The sequence below is a fragment of the Dama dama genome, chromosome 9, assembly GCF_033118175.1.
Source record: "Dama dama isolate Ldn47 chromosome 9, ASM3311817v1, whole genome shotgun sequence".
Taxonomy (NCBI): domain Eukaryota; kingdom Metazoa; phylum Chordata; class Mammalia; order Artiodactyla; family Cervidae; genus Dama; species Dama dama.
In genome coordinates, this window is record NC_083689.1 from 16,454,239 (window position 1) to 16,475,831 (window position 21,593).

The following is a 21,593-nucleotide window of genomic DNA, read 5'->3' on the forward strand; positions in this document are numbered from 1 at the left end:
TTTGAATACAAGTGTGGACCTGGTGGTTTTTTTTAAATTAAATTTTATTTTCTTATTGGAGTATAGTTGCTTTACAGTGTTGTGTTAGCTGCTGTGGTACAGTGAAATGAACCAGCTACAAGTATACACATATCCCCTTCAACCTGGTAGTTTCTGGCAAGAAGGCACTAACAAAAAAAGATTGAAAACTTTAATTAAGAACAAATGAGAAATCCATTTCATGAAAAAAATTGTAACTATGGAAAAATAAAATCTTCCTAAAGAAAAATATACATGGTAATACTGAGTCAAAATGTTTAACGATTAACCTGAACAAAAACACCAAGTTGATGTAAAAATCCACAATTACAATGGGATGTTTCAATATATCCTAATATTTGTTAGTATAGCAGTTTTTTGCAAGTTAATAAAACAGCTCTTAAGAAAAATCTACAGAAGCATTAGACCTAAAAAACAAACAAAAAAGGAACATCGTTTTCAGTCACATACAATTAAACATAACTGAACATGTACTGAGGAATTATGTTCAACTAACTATGAGTAACTGGAAGTAGCCACAGTTTATGTGATAAGAGGAAGGTGCTCATTCTCAATGGAAGGACTGGGTCACAGGTATCACTGAGCAGCGCACAGAGGCACACACAGCAGGATCATGTGGTTCCTTCTGAGTGCACCACCATAGCTATTGTTGTGGAATCAGGAGCACTCGGTCACTAGCAGGATCAACAGAACCAAGTATTTTCTACACAAATTAGACCTTATACAAATACAATATAGAGAAGAGGGGAGTCAGTGCGTCACAAAACTTTCTCAACCACAACAGTCTTAAATTTGTTGCCCAGTGGACACATGAGCACTTACAGGAGAATCCAAACTGTGGTGGATCTTTGTTGTGGAACAGGTCTGAGAAAGGGGAAGTCATGTAGGTGGGGGTAACCAGGATACTTTGGACTGGCTAGGCCAAGAATCAGGAAAACGGGCTGGAACCAGGTATATATGAAACTCCTATGTGGCTCAAAAACTAAGGCCTTCTTCACTTTGCTTTCCAGATGTCATGCAAGGGAGGCTAGTGGTGAATTCTAACATGGAACCCTAAAAAGAACAGGTTCTAGAAAATGTAGGTCACAGCATATTAACTCATGTTGACAGAACACACTCCAAGAGACCATCTCCAATTCTACGTTTTATGGTCCTGTCACAGGTCTCTCTTCTTTCCACAAATATAAAGACTTACTGGTCTGTTAGTGTTATTACAAAAATAAAAGTTTAAATGTTAATAGCATGACATTTCTAGCTTTTTAATCTCATAGACTTGAAACCCTGTGAGAGGAGAAACCACATCAGTTATGTTCACTGTTGTATTCACAGCACAGGCACATAGTAGGTGCTGAATATGAATGGAGGGATGGTAATGCCACTAGCTGACTTCAGAGATATCATGTAGTTATTCTAACTGAATTATGGGTAAAAGAGACCCTAAATGGTGATATCAGAATACTGTAGGAGGATTTTTAATGTGCTCTTGGGGGAAAAAATGTCACTACAGTGCAAAGGTGTTGTAGTTATAAATTTAAATATAAAATAACCAAGCTCACAAACAATGTAAAGCTGCTTCATTGAAGTATGCAGGTGATGTCAACATGGGTCTCTTTTCTTAATGTGAAGCCTATTACCCAAATCACAGTCAGATGGAATGACAAGAGTTGAGAGAAAAGGTGTAACTAAGTCAAATAAGATTATGATAAACTTTGCATACTTACAACTTTATGCCAACTATTTATTAGCAAGGAAAATGGAAAAAGATACTTTTGACAAAAGTTTTCTAATGAAAGAGGAATATTTACAGTGGGTAAGAAATACCCAGTACCTGCCACAGGAAGCCAATAGGAAAATCCCAACAACTACCAGTGTCATTATTCCATGACCCCTTTACTTACAGAACAATTTAAAAGTTATATATTTTGGCACATTATATAATGTTGGCACATTACATTATATTCCAGTTCACCCATGGTGCCAACAGTTTTCAAAATGGAAAGACAAAAATTCTATAAGCTAGTTTAAGGAAAAATACTACCCACTAAGCTTGCTAAGTACTATTGCTTAAAGAGTTCTTACAGAATTGTTTCAACTCAGTCTTCAGTTGCAAAGTTAACAAGTAGAATCCATAACTAAAGGCTGAGTTTCAGAACAAGCCACTAATAAAGAGGATACATTTTTAACTTTTAAAACATTTCTTTCATGTGAATTTTCTGGAGTACTGTTATATGTGAATTAATCCACATCAGGCTTCCCCATGTTATTTACACTTTACAGCATTTATCTCTAGTAGTTTTAACAAGACTTTGAAAGTGTGTGTTAAGCTAGAAAACTCTGCTGTATTTATCAGTTATAATTTATCTAGTGTGCATTCTCATGACATGTTTATGTAAGGATGTGGGCCAATTGAAGGCTTTCCCACAGTGCTTACATTCAAGAAGTTTCTCTCCAGTGTGAATTCTCTCATGGCTTCTGTATGAACTGGGTCGACTAAAGGCTTTCCCACAGTCTTTACATTTATATGGTTTCTCACCAGTGTGCACTCTCAAGTGACCTCGAAAGGTTGTGCGGTAAATGAATGCCTTCCCACATTCCTTACATTCATAGGGTTTCTCTCCAGTGTGAGTTCTTTCATGTACTTGAACATAACTGGAACAACTGAAGGCTTTACCACATATTTTACAATCATAGGGCTTCTCTCCTGTGTGAGTTCTTTCATGTATTCGAAATGAACTAGGACAATTAAATGCTTTCCCACATTCTGTACATTTATAAGGTCCATCTCCAGTGTGCGTCATCATGTGTCTTCGAAAGCTTGTGAGAGAAACGAATGCTTTCCCACATTTCTCACATTTATAGGGTTTCTCCCCAGTGTGAGTTCTTTCATGTATCTGCAGACCTAGAGGAGAACTGAAGGTTTTTCCACACTGCTTACATTCATACGGTTTCTCTGCAGTGTGAGTCCGCTCATGTCTTCGAAAGGAAGTGGGACAACTGAGGGCTTTACCACACTGCTTACATATATATGGTTTCTCGCCAGTGTGAGTTCTCACGTGGACTTGAAAAGTGGTGAGCCAATGGAAGGCTTTTCCACATTCCTTACATTGATAAGGTTTCTCTCCAGTGTGAGTTCTTTCATGTGTTCGAAATGAACTGGAACAACTGAAGGCTCTACCACATTGTTTACATTCATAGGGTTTTTCTCCAGTGTGAGATCTTTCGTGTATTCTGTATGAACTGGGACAATTGAATGCTTTCCCACAGTCCTTACATTTGTAAGGTCCAACTCCAGTATGTGTTATCATGTGTCTTTGAAAACTTCCAAGAGAAATAAAAGCTTTTCCACATTCCTTACAATCATAAGGTTTCTCTCCAGTATGAGTTCTCTCATGTTTTCGAAGAGAACTGGGACAACTGAAGGCTTTACTACACTTTTTACATTCATAGGGTTTTTCTCCAGTATGAGTCCTTTCATGGCTTCGAAAGGAACTGGGACAACTGAGGGCTTTACCACATTGCTTACATTCATAGGGTTTCTCTCCTGTGTGAGTTCTTTCATGTGTTTGAAAGGTTTGATGGTATCGAAAGGCTTTTCCACACTGTTTACACTGATAGGGTTTCTCTCCAGTGTGAGTCCGTTCATGTTTTCGAACAGACTGACGATATCTAAAGGATTTCCCACATTCCTTGCATTTATAGGATTTTTCTATACCATGATTACTTTCATGTTTTTGGAAAGGCTGGAGATAACTGAAGGCTTTCCCACATACTCTACATTTATAAGGCTTCCTTCCATATTCCTGATACTTGGATGGTTTGGGTGCAGTGTGAGATCTCAGGTGCCTATTAAGGGATGAACGACTCATGAAGACTTTTCCACACACACTGCATTCCCATGGTTTAGTAGAATTTTTCATGTTCAGATTAAGATTTGGAATAAGGCTGCTGTTTTCTCCACATTGACTACCTTCTTTACTTTCACAGAGTCTCTGTAATATATGACTTCTGTTAAAAAAGAAATTAGAAACACACTGTTAATGATTTTTTTAATGATTTTATAATAAATACTAGTATTACATTTTTCCCATTTACAAGGAAAGTGTAGGGTTTTATGCACTATATAGTTTTTTTTTTTTTACTATATAGTTTTTAAAAGTGAATATACTGAATGCTCTGTAAGAAAGCTCAACCACTGCTATTATCATAGTGATATTTATATATGCAGTCTCTGAATATGTGTCAAAGTAAACTATTTGGGAAACAACATCCATGACATAAGAAAACATTTTTGAAAAAAAAAAAAAGAAAACATTTTTGGTTAAAATTTTCTGACAAATAAATTTGAAACTGGGCCCTTTTGTTTCCACTTGTTTTTAGATTTTCATGACATGAGATTCCCATGTGGGACACTGCTTCCCATGTTAAGTACAACTCACCTCAGATTTCTTTCCTGGTTTTTGTACTGATCTTCAGTGTAATGGTCCTCCCATTTATCCCCTAAAATGCAGACCCCAAAAGATCAGTAAATTATAGGAAAATTATTACTTCACAGGTCTATGATGACCTCAAACTATGATTTATTTACCAAAGATTTCCCTTTCCCCGTTCCAAATCTGAGAACAACACTGATGGGCAGGAAGCACTTGTTCTCTAAGTGAAGGAATGTCATCATCCTTACTTATTAAGGCCAGGTTACTCAAAGTTTCCCGCATCACATCTCTGTAGAGTTTCTTCTGCGAAGGCCCCAGCAGAGCCCACTCCTCCAGGGTGAAGTTCACAGCCACATCCTCAAAGGCCACTGGGTCCTAAAACATCACAAATATGTGTACAGGAAGATGGGTGAGATGGACAGTACTGGGAATCTGTCGTCCATCCATAAGTTTACATGTGCTGCTGTTATGAAATTTACTTGTTCTGTGACCTGGTAATGAAAATTCTTACTCTCTACCACTTCCTCACAAACTTAACAGCATCATGAACACATACATGAAAATTATTTCTAAATTTTTACTATGATCACTTAAGTCTTATTATTCTCTAATGGTAGGGTCGGGAGCATGCTGGAGCAATGTGAACTCCAAATGAAAGAAATATTTCCATTTTAAGACTGTCAGTTCTGCATGAGAAAAACTCATCTCCTTTAATACCTACCATATCACACATTACTCCATTAAGCACAGGGTCACCTAGGCACGAGGTTTTAATGGGAAAAAACAGTGAAGAGCTGGAAGTTTTTTCTTCTACTCCCATCATCAAACATGACAGGTCAAGAGTCCTATGTAAATCCAGCTTATGTTTAGGCCTAGCTGGCCATACTGTCCTGAAGTAATCTAGGCTACTAGAAGCAGTCAGATGCAGGGGACTCCCCTGGTGGTCCAGTGGCTAAGACTTCACACTCCTGATGCAGGAGATGGGTTCAGTCACTGGTCAAGGAACTAGATCCCACATGCCACAAGTAAAGATCCCATGTGCTACAACAAAGACCCAGCACAGCCAAATTAAAAAAAATGTAGTAGTGGTCAGATAATGAATGAAAATAATCTTGTGGGAAAGTATTACCTTTTACTTACTTGACAGAGATTCAGTTATTCCTTTTTATTTCACAGTCCTATTTCATGGGACTAGGAAGCTATTCTGAAGTTAGTGCTCAGGCATGAGAGAAGGCATGGTAACTTACACAAAATCTGTATATTCATGGGCCTCAGAGCAGCTTCACACCATCTTTACCACATCTATGTGCATACACTGAGAAGATAAGAAGCCAGAAGAACCTTTTCTGGCAAAATCATAACAATGTACCCTGGACCTTGAGGAACTGAATAAGAACTGCAATTTGCAAGGGAGTCCACTGAAGACCACAATGGCTTGATGGTGAATGTGCCCATCATTATGAAATACAAACGGTTCAGTAGTGCTTTCCTCTAAAAGAACATAAAGTTTCCCTTCTCCAGTTTTAGGAGGCAGTGATTCCCAACCAGCCACTCACTCAACAGGCAGCCTCCCCACTGCTCTCATTTCCACGACCTCCTGTGGTGCACAGGAAAGTGACAGGGGAGCCTCTGGGCAGAGGAATCTCTCAGCCATGTAATTTCCCTAAACGCTGGTCTCTGTAAAAGGTCACCACTAAACAACCTACTGATATCCACATGGACGGGACAGCGAGAAGGTTCCCGCACAGTCATTACAATGGTAGGATTTCTTCATTCAGTTAAGGAACAGAACAAGAAATCCCCATTTCTTGTTTTTCTCTCAGGAACTGATGGTCTTAAAATGGAAACACTTCTTTCATTTGTGTAACATTTCCCTCAAGGTGCCCTGGACCCTACCACTATGGAACAGTACGACTTTCAGTGATCACAGAAGAAATGGAGAAATAATTTTCACGTGTTCATGTTGTTAAACTCGTGAGGAAGTAACCACTTCCTGCTTGGGTCAGCTCTAATTACTCTTTCTATAGTGGGTCTACAGTGCTTGCTCCTAATGGTGTCCTATTACAAAGTGAGCAGAAGAGAGTCGCACTAGAAGGCCTGGGAGGGCTGATTCTTAGCAATGCCTGCTCACAGTCTTTGTCCTTCGTTGGTTATCTGGGAACCGGGATTTGTAAGTGACCTGACCAACCCAGGGCTTCCCCGGTGGCTCAGACAGTAAAGAATCTGCCTGCAATGCAGGAGACCTGGGTTTGATCCCTGGGTCAGGAAGATCCCTTGGAGAAGGGAGCAATGACCCACTCCAGGATTCTCGCCTGGAGAATTACATGGACAGAGGAGCCTGGCGGGCGGGCTACAGTCCATGGGGGTCTCAAAGAGTCAGACACAACTGAGTGACTAACACTTTCACTTCATTTTCACCAACCTAACTGGTAAGACTGGCTTGGTGTATCTCAGCTGTTTATAGTACATCACAAACTCTTCATTCTCAGTGTCTGAATTTTGTTATGTTCAGCAGAGAGTACTTATGTGATCTGCCCCCCAAATCACTCTTGGGTATTGTTTCTAATGAGCTAGTATTTTACATGTATTGTCACAACCTGCTGCTTGGAGGATTGAGCCCCTCCTATGTGATTACACTAGGAAAGAATATCTAGAAGCTTGCATCTGGCTTCTTTAAGAACACATTTAATTAGGTACTAAAGAAGAATGAATGAGGTATTTAATAATCTTCATGGAAAAATTTTATTTTTGTTGGATAACATTAAAGGAGATAGATGAAAATATGAAAGATGTCCTTGATGTTACCACTGCAGGAATATATCTAAAACAATTTGTTATGTAACTGGGAAATGCACTGTATCATTCCCCTGTATTCCATGGACAATAGCCAATTCATTATAGATGTAAATGTGAACAATAAAACTGGGACACTTTTAGAAGTCACAGGTAAATGCTTCATTGATCCAAAAATAGGGAGAACTTTCTCATTTAAGAAAAAGAAAAAACAGCCTTGAAGCAAGAGCCTGACCAATGCAAACATATATATTTTTTTCAATGCAAACATATTAAAACTAAGGGAGTTATAAAACAAAAGATAGAAGAAAATACATGTGATGTTAAAAGGTTAGTATATGAAGTAAGATGGACACCATAGTTTTAAAATAATGGGAAAATAACCAAAACCTGTTTAACAGACGATGAGAGACCACACATGAAAAAAATGTCCATCTGCTTAGTAATAGGGAATAATCAGGTAACATGTCAAGCAGATTATATCTCACTCGAAGAACAAAAATTAGTTAACTAAATAATCCCAAGTGTTGACGACCATAGATGACAAATATGTAAATTAGGCATGAACAGAGGAAGCATCAACTGATGCATCCCACTGCCGTTTCCTATAAATCTGAACTTGATCACCATCAGTTGTCCTCCAGTGTCCAGAGAATTTACGTGTATTTATACTTGGAGATGGATACAAGGATACAGAAAATATATTTTCAATGAGATTAAGAATTAAACTAGGGGGAATTCCCTGGTAGTCTAGTGGTCAGGACTCCACACTTTCACTGCCAAGAGCCTGGGAACTAAGATCCCACAAGCCACTCAGCATGACCAAAAAGAATACATAAATAAGTAAACTGGAAAAAGCCCAAACCCCACGACCACTGCAATGGATGAGTACCTTGACTGGCCCACAGTCTCAGACACTAGGTGTGTATCAAACATCTGCTGCTAAAAGCAACCAAAAAGCATTCTGAATGTAATTTAATTAATATTTATTGACAGGTCAAAGCAGACAAAACTACAGCAACACTGTGTAGTGAAAAGAGCAGATGGTAAAGGTATGACTCAACAGTCAACAGATCCTCTATCGGCAGCATGGAGATGAGCTGGGAGCAGAACATCAGAGACTCTAAAAACTGCCCAAAGGCCCACTTATGAATGCACGGTTACAAAGATGTTTAAACTCTTATTACTAGACAGCCCAATAAAGCATTTTGTACATTCTTTTTTGGAATACATATGATGATTTTTTTTAAAAAAGGAATTAATGAAGTTTGGAGAAGAACATAATTTTACTGTGTTTGACCTGTGATGTGGCAATCTGAGTTTTAACTCAGACTGGCAGCAAAAACTAACAAGACAGAGGTCTATTTTGAAAGAACTGGTTACATAATCTCACCCCAGCATTTACTTTTTAAAAATAAAGGGTGGGGCTTCCCTGGTGGCTTAGTAAAGAATCTGCCTTCCAGTGCAGAAGACACAGACCCCTGATCTGGGAAGATCCCACATGCTGCAACTAAGCCTGTGTGCCACAACTACTGAGCCTATGCGCTAGAATCCACGTTCTGCAGCTGCTGAAGCCGACGTGCCCTAGAGCCCACACTCCACAAGAGAAGCCACTACAGTGAGAGGTGTGCGCACTGCTAAAGAAGTTCCCCTCGCATCATAACTAGAGAAAGCCCACAGGCAGCAAGGAAGAGCCAGCCAAAATAGATTATCTGTGTATTTAATAAACAAATAAAAGGTGACATGAACTGGTATAGAAAGATGTGAAGGATTTTTCTTTTTTTTAGGATTTTTCAATAGAATAATTAAGCAGTGTTGCAGTACAAAAACCATGTTCCATCTTCTGTAAGTCTTACAGTCTCCTGCACAAGCATGTGGACCGCATCTGAGATCTGGCTCAGATGCTACAGACTGATGACAACATGCACTCAATGTCAAGAGCTTTTTATTTTTATAACGGAAGTGTCTGGGGGGGAGGGTGGGCTTCTCAAGCATGGGAAACGCCTTCAGAGAGCAAGATAAGGCTCCTGGCCTGGTTTTTTTTTTTTTAATTGAGCTTAGAGGGTAGGTTAGGGTGAGGGTTTGCATACTCCCGGGCAGAAACTACCATGGACTTACTCGCTTGCCAGCACCAAAGGCAGGAACCCTCAGGTTTTCTTGGCATTTTGTAGATGTGGGGCACAAAGTGGAATAAGGAGGGATAAAAGTACAAAGCTGTCTGCTGACGAGGATGGACATGTACACCCTGCTATATTTAAAATGGAAAACCAACAAGGACCTACGGTGTAGCACAGGGAACTCTGCCCGATGTTCTGTGTGTGGCAGCCTGGATGGGAGGGGAGTCTGGGTGAGAACAGAGACGTATGTGTGTATGGCTGAGCCTCTCTGCTGCTCACCTGAAACTATCACAACAGTGTTTGTTAACTGGCGGTACTCCAATATAAAATAAAAAGTTAAAAAAAAATTGAGGTCAGAGACTTCTGGTTCCTCTTCAGTCGTGTAAGGAGTTTAGAAGCTAGCATTAGCATCCTCACAAGATAATAACCAACTAACTAAATACCAGCAACTCTTCTTAGACCCAGAACCATCAGAGAATTTAGGTCATGGGGAAACTGCTGTCTCCAAAATCAGCGAGACAAAAAAGCAGCCATTTAAAAATATGCCCAGGATATTCCTGCTCTCCAAATGTCGGAGTAGAAGACAAGAGAGCTTGTGACAGTGATAGGTCTTTTCCCTGCTCCTTACATCAAATATGTGGCATCTCTTAACACTACTGCTCCAACTCTGTGTCATCAAAATATGTGTCCGCCCACTCAGGTCAATACTAACGCTCCCTGGAGCTGGCGTTAGACGGCACAGATTGAACACTCACTGCCCCAAGACTGCCCCCATTTCAGCTGCTGGCCACAAATAAGGTGCCTGGGCTACTGACATTTCTACCCAGCTGCCCGTACATTCATACATCCCCTTGACACTCCCTCAAGTTTGCTAATTTACCGGAATAATTCTAAGAACTCAGGAGGACACTTGGCTTACTATGGTTGGTTTATGATAAAGGATACAACTCAGGAACAGCCAAATGGAAGAGATGCATAGGGATAAATGTGGAACAGAGGGTGAGGGTCAAGGAAACAAAAGCAAAAGTTAACTAATGGGACCTAATCAAACTTGCCATTGACAAAGAAACCACAGAGAAAATGAAAAGACAATGTACTGAATTAGAAAGATATTTGCAAATGTTAATGACTGATAAGGGGCTGATATCTAAAATACAGAAGAAACTCCCAGAAAAAAAAATAACCTGATTAAAAACTAGCAAAAGACGAACTTCCCATGTAGTCCAGTGGTTAAGACTCTGCACTTCCAACACAGGGGCATGGGTTCAATCCCTAATAGGGAACTAAAATCCCACGTGCTGCATGGTGCAGCCAAAAAATACCAAAACTTTCTAAAAATGTGCAAAATACCCGAGTAGATATTTTTCCAAAGAAGGCACAGAGATGGTAAACTGGCATGTGAAAAGATGCTCAACATCACTAATCACCAGAGAAATGCAAGTCGAGACAATCAGAGATCCCATCACACCTGTCAGAATGGATACCATTAAGAAGACCATAAACAAACTGGTGAGGGTGTGGAGAAAAGGGAACCCTTGTACGCTCTTGGTAGCAGTGTAAATTAGTGCCAACTAATAGGGGAAACGGTGTTGAGGTTTCTCAACAAACTTAAAACTACTGCTGTTGTTTAGTCACTAAGTCGTGTCCGATTCTGCGACCCCACGGAGTGCAGCCTGCCAGGCTCCACTGCCACGGCACTTTCCAGGCAAGAACACCAGAGTGGGTTCCGTTTCCTTCTCCAGGAGGTCTTCCCAACCCAGGGACTGAACCTGCATCTCCTGCATTGGCAGGTGGATTCTTCACCACTGAGCTATCAGAGAAGCCCAAGAACTACCACGTGATCCAGCAGTTCCACTCTTGGGTATATGTCTGAAGAAAATGAAAACACTTCCAAAAAGATACACACTCCCCAGTGTTCATAGCAGCATTATTTAAAACAGCCAAGATATGGAGGCAACCTAAATGTCATCCATCAACAGATTAAGTGATAAAGATGTGGTACATATATACACTGGAATACTTCTTGGCAATAAAAAAGAATGAAATTCTGCTCTTTACAACAACATGGATAGATGGAGGGTACTATGCTTAGTAAGTCAGTCAGACTGAGAAAAATACTGTATGATTTCACTTACATGTGAAATCTAAAGGAAACAAATGAAAATAACAAAACAGAAACAGCCTCACAGATAGAACAAACTAGCAGTGACCAGTGGGGACGGGAAGTGGGGAAGGGAGATAAGGGTAGGAGGTTAAGAGGTACAAATGTATAAAATAAATAAGCTACAAGGTTAAGGTTAGCAAATGTAAGCTTTTACGTATAGAATGGATAAACAACAAGCTCTACTATAAAGCACAGGCAACTATATTCACTATCCTGTGATAAACCATGATGGAAGAGATATTAAAAAATATGTAAGTGAATCACTTTGCTTTACAGTAGTAACTACAACATTATAAATCAGCTATACTTCAATTTAAAAAAAATACTGGGAAAAAAAACACAGGAGAAAATCCAGGTGACCTTGAGTTTTTTTGGTGACCTTGAGTTTGGTGATGAGTTTTTTGATTCAACACAACAAAAGCAGGATTGATGAAAGAAAAAAAAAATCAGTAAATTGATGTCATTAAAATGACAACTTTATGAAAGACAGGGTTAAGAGACTGAAAACAAACTAAAGACTGGGAGAAAGTCTCTACAAACCACTTATCTGATAAAAGACTGGCATCCAAAATATCTAAACAACTCTTAAAACTCAACAGTAAGACAGACAACACAATTAAAAATGGACAAAATATCAGAACATACCCTTCACCAAGACATGTGGATGGTAAGTAAGCATAAAAGATGCTCATGTCTTATGTCATGATTGCAAATAAAAGAATATTTCTAGATACTACAAAACCTAAAATTAAAAAAAAAAACAACTGAGAATAAGCTTTATTAAAGGATGGAGAAGATGTGCAGTGACAGGAAACCTCACTCACTGCTGGTGGGAATGGAAAACAGTATGCCTACATGGGAAAATGCGCAGTTTCTTATGATACTTAACCGTGTAATCCAGCAACCAGGCTCCTTTGTATTTTACCAAATCAGTTGAAAACTTACTGTCACAGGGGCTTCCCTGGTGGCTCGGGGGTAAAGAATCTGCCTGCCAATGCAGGAGACACGGGTTCGATCCCCAGTGTGGGAGGATCCCACATGTTGCGGAGCAACTGGACCCATGCACAATTACTGAGCCTGTGCTTTAGGACCGGGGAGCCACATGTAGCCAAGTGCCCTAAAGCCCAGACTACGCCACAAGAGAAGCTACCACCACGAGAAGCCTGCACACAGCAACTAGAAGTAGCCCCTGCTCTCCACAGCTAGAGAAAAGCTGGTGCAGCAAGGAAGGCCCAGTACAGCCAAAAAAAAACACACCACCCAAAACATCTTCATTCATAAAAATACCTGTGTGTGAATTTTTTTATAAAAGGTTTACTCATGATTGCCAAGACTTACAGGTGAACAAGAAATTCTCCAACAGAGGAATGGAAAAATAATCACTGGAACATCAGTATAATGAAATGTTATTCACTGTTAAAAGGAAATGAGGTATCAAACCAAAAAGACAGAGAGAACCTTAAAATCATACTGTTAAGTGAAAGCAGCCAACATGATAAGGCTACATACTGTATTATTCCAACCAGAGTTCTGGAAAGGGAAAAAACCATGGGACAATATGTACCACAATAATACAAGACATAAAAAACAGGGCAAAACTATGTGATGGCAGAGGGGTTAAGTGTGACCATTCTGTACTTTGTAACCTAAACTGCTGTAGAGAAAGATAACATAAAGCTTTCTATAAACCTAAAACTGCTGTAGAGAAAGGTAACATCTATCAGGGGAAAAAAGAAGATGAAGTAAAAAAGGCATTAATATTCATCTCAAGTGATTGAAAAAGGCCATCTTTGTTAAGCTGATTTGAAGTTACTTCAGTCACAATGGCACTCTCATAAAGGCCTGCACCCTGCAGACAGAGAATTAAAACTCCACCAAATGCCGTGTTCCAACGGATGCGCTCTGATGTGGGTAAGTGTGTCCTGGGGAGGCCTCAGTATATATACACACAAGTGTTACCTTGATGTATATTGTGGATACCTGTTAGGCAAGAGATTCCCAGAATTCTTTTATCACACACTCTTAGGCGATTGCCCAGGGGTCTGTAAACACATGCTTTCCAAGCCAACTGCTGGTTAGGGCTAAGACGACAGGCTGATGTTGGGTCCATTGTGGACCCTTGAGTCCCCTCCTTTAGCAGCATGTCCAACGAAGGGGTGAAAACCTGGATCATGTATGAATGTGGAGATGTCGTTCTGAGGTCTGTGAACTCCCCTTGCTCATCACTCAGGGAATCCTAAGGAGCCCACAGGGAACCTAGGGGTCTGAGAAGGGGTGATGACCTTTAGCACCTGGCAAGGGACCCAGGAGGGGGAGGCCTCCACCCCCTCCTGCAGGTAGGTTATGGTGGGGGTCCCAGGGTCAGCTGTATCTTGTCTCAGGGGGGTCCCCACAGCTGTGCTGAGCTCTTGGGGTGCTGTTTACAGGCTCCAAATCGTAACGGGAATCTGGATGGGAGGTCCCATGTTCAGGGCTGTCTGTTTTCAGCACAGCTCCGTCAGGAGACCTAACTGCAGCTCAAGCAGCCTGCCGTGCAGGGCCAGGGCAGGTGCTTGGTTAGAAACCTGTGGACAGCTTCAGGCCTGATGGGGAACTGCAGAGGCAGGAGCGGAGGTCCCCGAAGCCTCTACTGTGACTCAGGGTCTGACGGCACCGAGGCGAGTGCCTGTCATCTGGCATTTTCACCAGAGTCCACAGCCTTTTTGTTTTTTTAATGAGAACTATTCCAGGTGGGCCATTTTACAAGTAATAGCTTAAGTGGGCTCAAATATATTTCAACATTTCTCATGTTCTGATGTCCTCAGAAGAGATGTCATTAATGTCACGTCACTCATGCTCACGGCACAAGATGGATGCGGGTCAGACCCTGCCGGCAGAGACCATGTGCAGGGGCAATGGTGCTGAGGTTCTCTGAGGGTGACCAGGTAAAGGTTCCCATGCCCCTTCAGAGGCGAAGGCCAAGTGTGCTGAGAGGCTGCTGAAATAGACACAGAACAGAAAAGACTTAGCCAAATCTGTGAGGGCAGGATATTTAGCAGCTGCTGAGTGGATGGAGTCAGTCATTTCCAAAATGCTGGGGGCTGGGAATTGGGGCTTATTTGGTGAAACAACAGTCTCAAGGTTGCCATAATTCAAGGTGAGGTGTCATTCATTCTTTGCAGGTTTGAGAACAGACCAAATATGCCAATTAAAAGGAGGGGTTAATCACTTCCTCATTAAACAGGTTTGTATAATGGTTTTCCATCCTGCAAAACCCTATTTACATTGGGCCATATTAAGTAAGCAATAAAGATCAGTGGGGTTCCATTTATCAATATAATTTTCCAGCAGCAGAAACGAAATTAAAATTTCATTTTTGATTCACTGGATCAGATCTTCCTTCCTCTCAAGCAGCAGTGAAATGGCTTCAGAAAGGAGCCTGGTCTGGGTGTTCATTGTGCTTGGAGGGTGAGACTGGGGCAAAAGTTCTTGCCCAAAGCCAGGAGCTTGTGTGGCCAGAATCTCCTGTCATCTCTAGAGCGGAGGACCCAGACTTCTCATCAGGTTGGGGCACAAAGGGAAGAGGAAGGTGTTAAAAAGAAACAGTAGACTCCTAAAGGAAAGCTATGAGAAACCCAGACAGTGTATTAAAAAGCAGAGACATCACTTTACCAAAAAAGGTCTGTATAGTCAAAAGCCATGGCTTTTCCAGTAGTATGGATGTGAGAACTGGACCACAAAGAAGGCTGAGCACCGGAGAAGGAAATGGCAACCCATTCCAGTATTCTTGCCTGGAAAAGTCCATGGACAGAGGAGTCTGGCGGGCTGAAGTCCATGGGATTACATGACTGAGCATGTGTGCATGAGGGTGGAGGGAAATGGGTTGGTAGCAATAAAATGGTAGAACTAAAAAAAAAAAAAAAAGAAGGCTGAGCACCAAAGAATCTCCCCCAAGAATGTCATCTTAAACCAGTCTGAGCTTATTTTTGCTTTTAATTTTCTGGCCAGCGCCAATGAGGTAATCAGCCATATAGGTTATCATCCCTCAAAGCAAGATAATTAACTCTCTCCTTATCCCTTTGGCCTTCTACCCATCTAAGCCTTCCATTTGGACACCTCCCCACTCCCTAGATGAGATGCTGTCTGATTCGATCACTTAATAAAACCAAGTAAACCTTTAAAATTTATTCAATTGTATTTTTGTTATTTAACAGATCAGTGGGGCTTAAACTGAAACAAACAGCCAAAAAAAAAAAAAAAGTCTGACTACTCATGACAAAGACAAAGGTGGGAAAGAAAAATATGCATTTGCAATTGCTTCTTTTTTGATAAAGAAACACCAAATCAAGATGTTCAAGAAATGGACTTCTCTGGTGGTCAAGTGGTTAAAACTCTGCCTTCCAGCGCAAGGGGTATGGGTTCAATCGGTGGGGGAACTAAGATCCCACATGCCACACAGTGTGGCCAGAAATTAAACTTGTGAAGAAAAAAAAAATTTCACTAAAGCCTTAAAATGATCTACACTGGTTATTTGGGAGTGGCTGATACAAGACCACTTGAGGGGCCAGGATGCCCTGGCATGAATCTACTTTTGACAGTCTTATCTTACAGATTTTTGCTAACCTCCCCAAGATGATTTAAAATTAACTGAGTAATATGCATATACCATATCTTTATATTTAATAGCCTTTATTTTAATTAACTTACTTTTGCTTTGAACTTTTTAAGCTTAGTTTTTACTTATCTACAGAGGAAACCCTTCTAAGATTCACTCCTTTAAATGCTAACCCTTATAAAAGTTTAAACTATAAAAAATGAAAAGGCATCATAGCTTCTTAAAGCTCACTCTGGGGGCTATTTCAGAAATAAGTAACAGGTAATGCATGAGGAATTTGCATCTAATCCATTAAATATACTAGGATTTTCAGTGATTTATGTACATTTTGAATAGTCTTCCTCATGAATTCATTTGCTTCAGCAGTATTGTAACACCTGAAATTTCAAAGTTCTCTAAGGACATGCACATACAAAAAACTGACCTACAAATGTAAAAGCCACCTTAGAACTCAAATACACCCATCTCATATCTTGAGGATCTCTTGCCTAAAAGGAAAGAATATTCTGTTTAGTTCCAGAGTTTTTTGTCTTACTCCCACTGTCTTTCTGTCAACATACATTGAAAGCTTGAGAATCATAAATACTATACACTCAATATTAAATAATGTCACAGACTATGACGGGAAACTAAAGAATTGCAACAGGGCCTTCCCTGGTGATCCAGTGGTGAAGGCTTCACCTTCCAGTGCAGGGGGTAGAGGTTCAATCCCTGGTCTGGGAGCTCAGATGCCACATGCCTCGGGGCCAAAACACCAAAACATGAAACAAGCAATGTACCAAATTCAATGAAGTCTTTAAAAATGGTCCACATCAAAAAAATCTTTAAAAACTGAAATATTCAATATATAAATGTATACAAGGGAAGAAATGCAAATATTTGAATCAGTGAGATTAGCAGCCTATTTCCCTATAATTCAGAAGAAACTCAGATTCCCAGGCTCGAGGTCCAGATCTCCCACTGTGGGAATACAACCCCTAGAGTATGTCAGAGTTGACTCATTAGGAAAGACTGTGATGCTGGGAAAGATTGAAGGCAGGAGGAGAAGGGGACGACAGAGGATGAGATGGTTGGATGGTATCACCGACCCGATGGACATGAGTTTGAGCAAGCTCCAGGAGATGGTGAAGAAAAGGGAAACTTGGCATACTGCCAAGGAAGGAAATGGCACAAAGAGTCAGACACGACTGAGCGACTGAACCGAGAGTGTGTCAGTGATGAGGGTCAGTCACCTGAACAACCAAGAAATGAACTCTGGAGGCTCCAACAAATGCTCCCTCTCCAGGCTTCAATTCTTACAAGTGAGAAAACTCTTCGCCAGATTCAATGTAAAGTTCTAACTTAAATGAACTCGCCAATTCACAAACTCTTGTCCAAGGAGACACAATTCCTGACCTTCACAGACTTTCTCAACACACTCAAGTTACTCTGAGTAGTTCGTATGTTCAGTTACAGTGCAAAGTTCAACCAGGTAATCAATAGTTAGGGTCTCAGGGTGTCACTGGAGAAGGCAATGGCACCCCGCTCCAGTACTCTCGCCTGGAAAATCCCATGGACGGAGGAGCCTGGTGGGCTGCAGTCCATGGGGTCACTAAGAGTCGGACACGACTGAGTGACTTCACTTTCACTTTTCACTTTCATGCACTGGAGAAGGAAATGGCAACCCACTCCAGTGTTCTTGCCTGGAGAATCCCAGGGACGGGGGATCCTGGTGGGCTGCCGTCTATGGGGTCTCTCAGAGTCAGACACGACTGAAGCGACTCAGCAGCAGCAGCAGCAGCAGCAGGACGTCACTCCGTATCCCCCACTGTCACAAGTGCATCCCCACCTTTCCAGGGCTGTATCTTCTCTCACTGTAAAGGCTCCTTCCATGGTTGGTGAGAGCAGGAAGGGCACTTGCAGGGGAAGACTTCCCAGACAGAACAACTGGTCCTCTGAGTACTTCCCTTTGCAGGCTCAAGGGGGCCTTAGCTTAGAAATACTGACCACAGGTCTGGGCTCCCCATAGTCATTGCCATGAACTCCATTGATATTTTAAATGACACATACCCAGTGTTTGAATAATCCAACAGAACCATTCAACCCAGTATTTATGTGTAAAGAAGGGAGGAAAACTGTAAGGCATTTTTTTCTATTTCAAGAAGAAAATATAAATATCTATTCCTTTCAGAAAGTAAATGTCAGCCAATTATCATTTCCATGGCAAGAAACTGTAAATAATAATTGGAGAAAAGAAAAAAAAAGATCTTGAATGTTACTTACAGTCAGTTATGTGACAAAAAAGGAAAAAAATGTAACTAATGGAATGGTGAAATTTTTTTCCTGAAATTCACCTCTTTCTTTCCCTTTGGAAATATTTTATACTCTCTTTCAAGATCTATTGATTAAATACATTTACAGTTACTAAAGATGGAGACTTAGGACTTCCGTGGTGGTCCAGTGGCTAGGACTGTGCTCTCACTGAAGGGGACCCGGGTTCAATCCTTGGTCGTGGAACTAGATCCCACATGCCGAAACTAGGACCCACACAGCTAAATAAAGGCTTAAAAGTGAATAAGGTCACAAACTCAGGGAGGGACAAGGCTGACCTGGAACTATGATGAAAAGACCGATCACCGAGGAATCTCCCAAGAGGAACCTCCACCCAAAGGGCTTAAACAAAATAGGATGTCTGTGGCTGGGAAAGCTTGTGGGGCGGAGTAAGGAGGGGACCGCACAAGACATAAATACAGCGTAGTTCCCGGTGGTTAATCTCTGATTTCTTCTCATGGAAAACATACACAGACAAAAAAACTAATCTTTGAAGAGTCATTCATGGCTCTGTGGATTAATAATAAGCAATTTAAAATACTGCGTAGCCTGAAATGCACCACGGAGGGCAAGTAGTTAATAAAGAAGCTATGAACTGAAAAGGGGAAGATGGCGTTTGGGAATACCGGGAAAGATCTGGAAATTTAGACATTTGTTTCCTGCCCTGGGACGAGCTGGAGTAGGGAGACAGGATCGTGAGTTTGTGACACTGTTCTTCATACATTTGAAAAGTGAGGGGAAATAAGAGTTCCCCCACCCCGGGGAGAAAGGAGGGACCTCATAGACCGCTGCTCCTCTAATGCAGGGACCCCAAATACTGAGTCACGATTGTCCCGTTACAACCCTCTCCGTGGACACCACACCGTCTGGAGCAGACACAGCCGCAGCGGTGAACTAAGAGGCCGCCCCGGGTCCCAACTGCTTGCTGAGTCTGGGCGCTGCATGCCGCGCTCGGGGTGGGTGGACTCGGGTCTGCGGGTCCGAAGTTGACCACGAGGAGGCCCGGGTCCCACCACGGCCAGTTCCAGCAGGTCCCTCAGCCCTTGCCTTCCAACACCCGGCTCCCCCAGCTCACCATTTTTTGGTTTCTTGGCTTCCCAGTAGTCCACTCCACGACTGCCGCGGCAAGCACAAGTCACAGTGACAGAGGATGCCGCGGAGCCACTGGAGCCTTTTAAGGACACGGAGAGGGGATCTGCTGCGCTGCGGGAGTGAATGGGAACCAGCACGCAGTCCACGCCACCCACGCCCGACACTGGAGCGTCGCCTACAGGCGCTCACACGTACGTAACCGGCGACTCCCCTGATTGGACAGCTCGCAAGGCCCCGCCCTGCTGTGCCTGAGTGACAGCAGGCCGGAGGTCACGTCTTTGCTCGGACCTTGACCTGGTAGGGAGGCCGGAACTGTCCCCTCCGTGGTCACTGCATTGAACCAGATGGCCGCGAGGCCCTCACGGAACTGTGACACTTCTTCCCCAAAACGGCCACTGAGAAGTGGCCTCACCGTTTGTGATAATGAGTCTCGCCCCACTTTTGATCTTTGACCATTTGCTATGAGAGAGACCCATCCTTCCCTACCTACCCTCCCTCGTTTGAAGACTGAAAAGCCCCCTCACCCCACCCCATACTCGGGGGCACTTGGCTCAAGTGGGAGGGCGAACCCCACAATCCCAGACCAGCCATGAAGCTTCAGGGCATGTGTGAAACACAGACCGAGAAACCACCGGAAGACGTTTTCAATGTAATTTCTTTCATACTTATTCGTTGAAAGGTCAAAGGAGGCAAACCTGAAAGAACATTGCAGAGTGAAAAATAAAAGATGATGAAGGTATGGAAGAATAAACAGAATCACAACCGCCATCATGTAAGGGGCAGGTCGGTGATGAATGAGGCATGAAAGGCTGGGGACCCTCTCACCAACGCCCACAGGTCATTTATGAATTTTCATGAAGATTCCAGGAATGTTTCAATTATCACTAAATCTTGCCAGGAAACATTTTGTATATTCTTTTCTAAATATATTTGCTGATAATTTTTTTTTTATTGAAGGATAATTGCTCTGCATGCTGATAAAAATTTTAAGCAGTAATTAAGGTTGGCAACAAACAAAATTTGTATGTTAGTTTGTCCTATAAAGTGGCAATCTGAGTTTTCATTCATGGTTTTGGCAACAACAATCAGTAAGAAGCCAAGTGTCAACTGAGAAAGGATAGGCTCCCTGAGTTCATCATCATATGTAGTTTTTATAAACAAAGTGTATTGCTATGGAAAGATCTGGAGGATTTATCAATAGAGCAAGTAAGTACAGTTTATTAAAGTATATATTGGAGAAGAAAATGGGACCCCACTCCAGTATTCTTGCCTGGAGAATTCCATGGACAGAGGAGCCTGGCGGGCTATAGCCTATGGGGTTGCAAGAGTCAGATACAACTTAGGGACTAAATAACAGTACTGCAGTATATATAAATACCAAGTTACTTTTTCTGTAACCTACAGAGAAAGGTGGAACGTGGACCTCCACCCAAGGGTTGGTTGAATGGTGGAGAGGAGTCTGGCCTGTTTCTTCTTTTAAGCTGTGCTTAGGGGTGTAGGCTATGGTGGCAGATCACACACCGCCTTTCTTACCACCTTATACAGATTTGGGGCAAAAAGGGAAGAAGGGGTAAGACTTTAAAGTTTTCAACTGTCACATAATAAAAATATATACCGTGGTCTCTGACCCTCGTTTCTGGCACAGGGCTCCTAAAACCATGTAAATTCCTAAGGGAGGGACTTCCCTGGTGGTCCAGGGGCTAAGACTCCCCACTCCCAATGCAGGGGGCCTGATTTGATCCCTGGTCAGAGAACTAGATCCTGCATACTGCAACTAAGACCCGGTACAGCCAAATACATAAATATTTTTAAAAAATTCCTAAGGGATAAGAGCACTAGGACCATCTCTTGTTCTATTCAAGTGACTCTGGTTGGGCTCCTGGGTGGCTGCTGGGTGAGGGGCCAGTCACTGGAAAGACCAAGTCATGATCAGGAACTTGGAATTTTCAGCCCAACACCCGCATCCTCCGGAAAGGGGAGAGGGGCTGAAAATGAAGTTAATAATTAATCACGCCTACGTGAGGAAGCCTCCATAAAATCCCAGTGGTATGGGG

At 41.9% G+C, this 21,593-nt stretch overlaps 1 protein-coding gene across 1 annotated transcript; it reads right to left on the minus strand.

The window, feature by feature from the left end:
- Positions 1-63: 63 nt before the first annotated feature.
- Positions 64-19,680, minus strand: LOC133061902 (zinc finger protein 791-like). Its single transcript, XM_061150211.1, has 4 exons — positions 19,523-19,680; positions 4,718-4,844; positions 4,476-4,536; positions 64-4,044 (listed from the first exon to the last, which is right to left on the minus strand). Exons 1-4 carry the CDS (start codon positions 19,523-19,525, stop codon positions 2,397-2,399), a joined length of 1,839 nt encoding a protein of 612 aa, XP_061006194.1. The 5' UTR covers positions 19,526-19,680; the 3' UTR covers positions 64-2,396.
- Between the last annotated feature and the right edge of the window lie 1,913 nt (positions 19,681-21,593).

Bases quoted from the DNA above. Each gene is read 5' to 3' on its own strand.
- LOC133061902 (XM_061150211.1), bottom strand. The intron at 4,537-4,717 runs GTAAGGATGATG...TCTGCATTTTAG, and splicing joins GAGTAACCTGGCCTTAATAA to GGGATAAATGGGAGGACCAT. The intron at 4,045-4,475 runs GTGAGTTGTACT...CTTTTTTAACAG, and splicing joins AACCAGGAAAGAAATCTGAG to AAGTCATATATTACAGAGAC.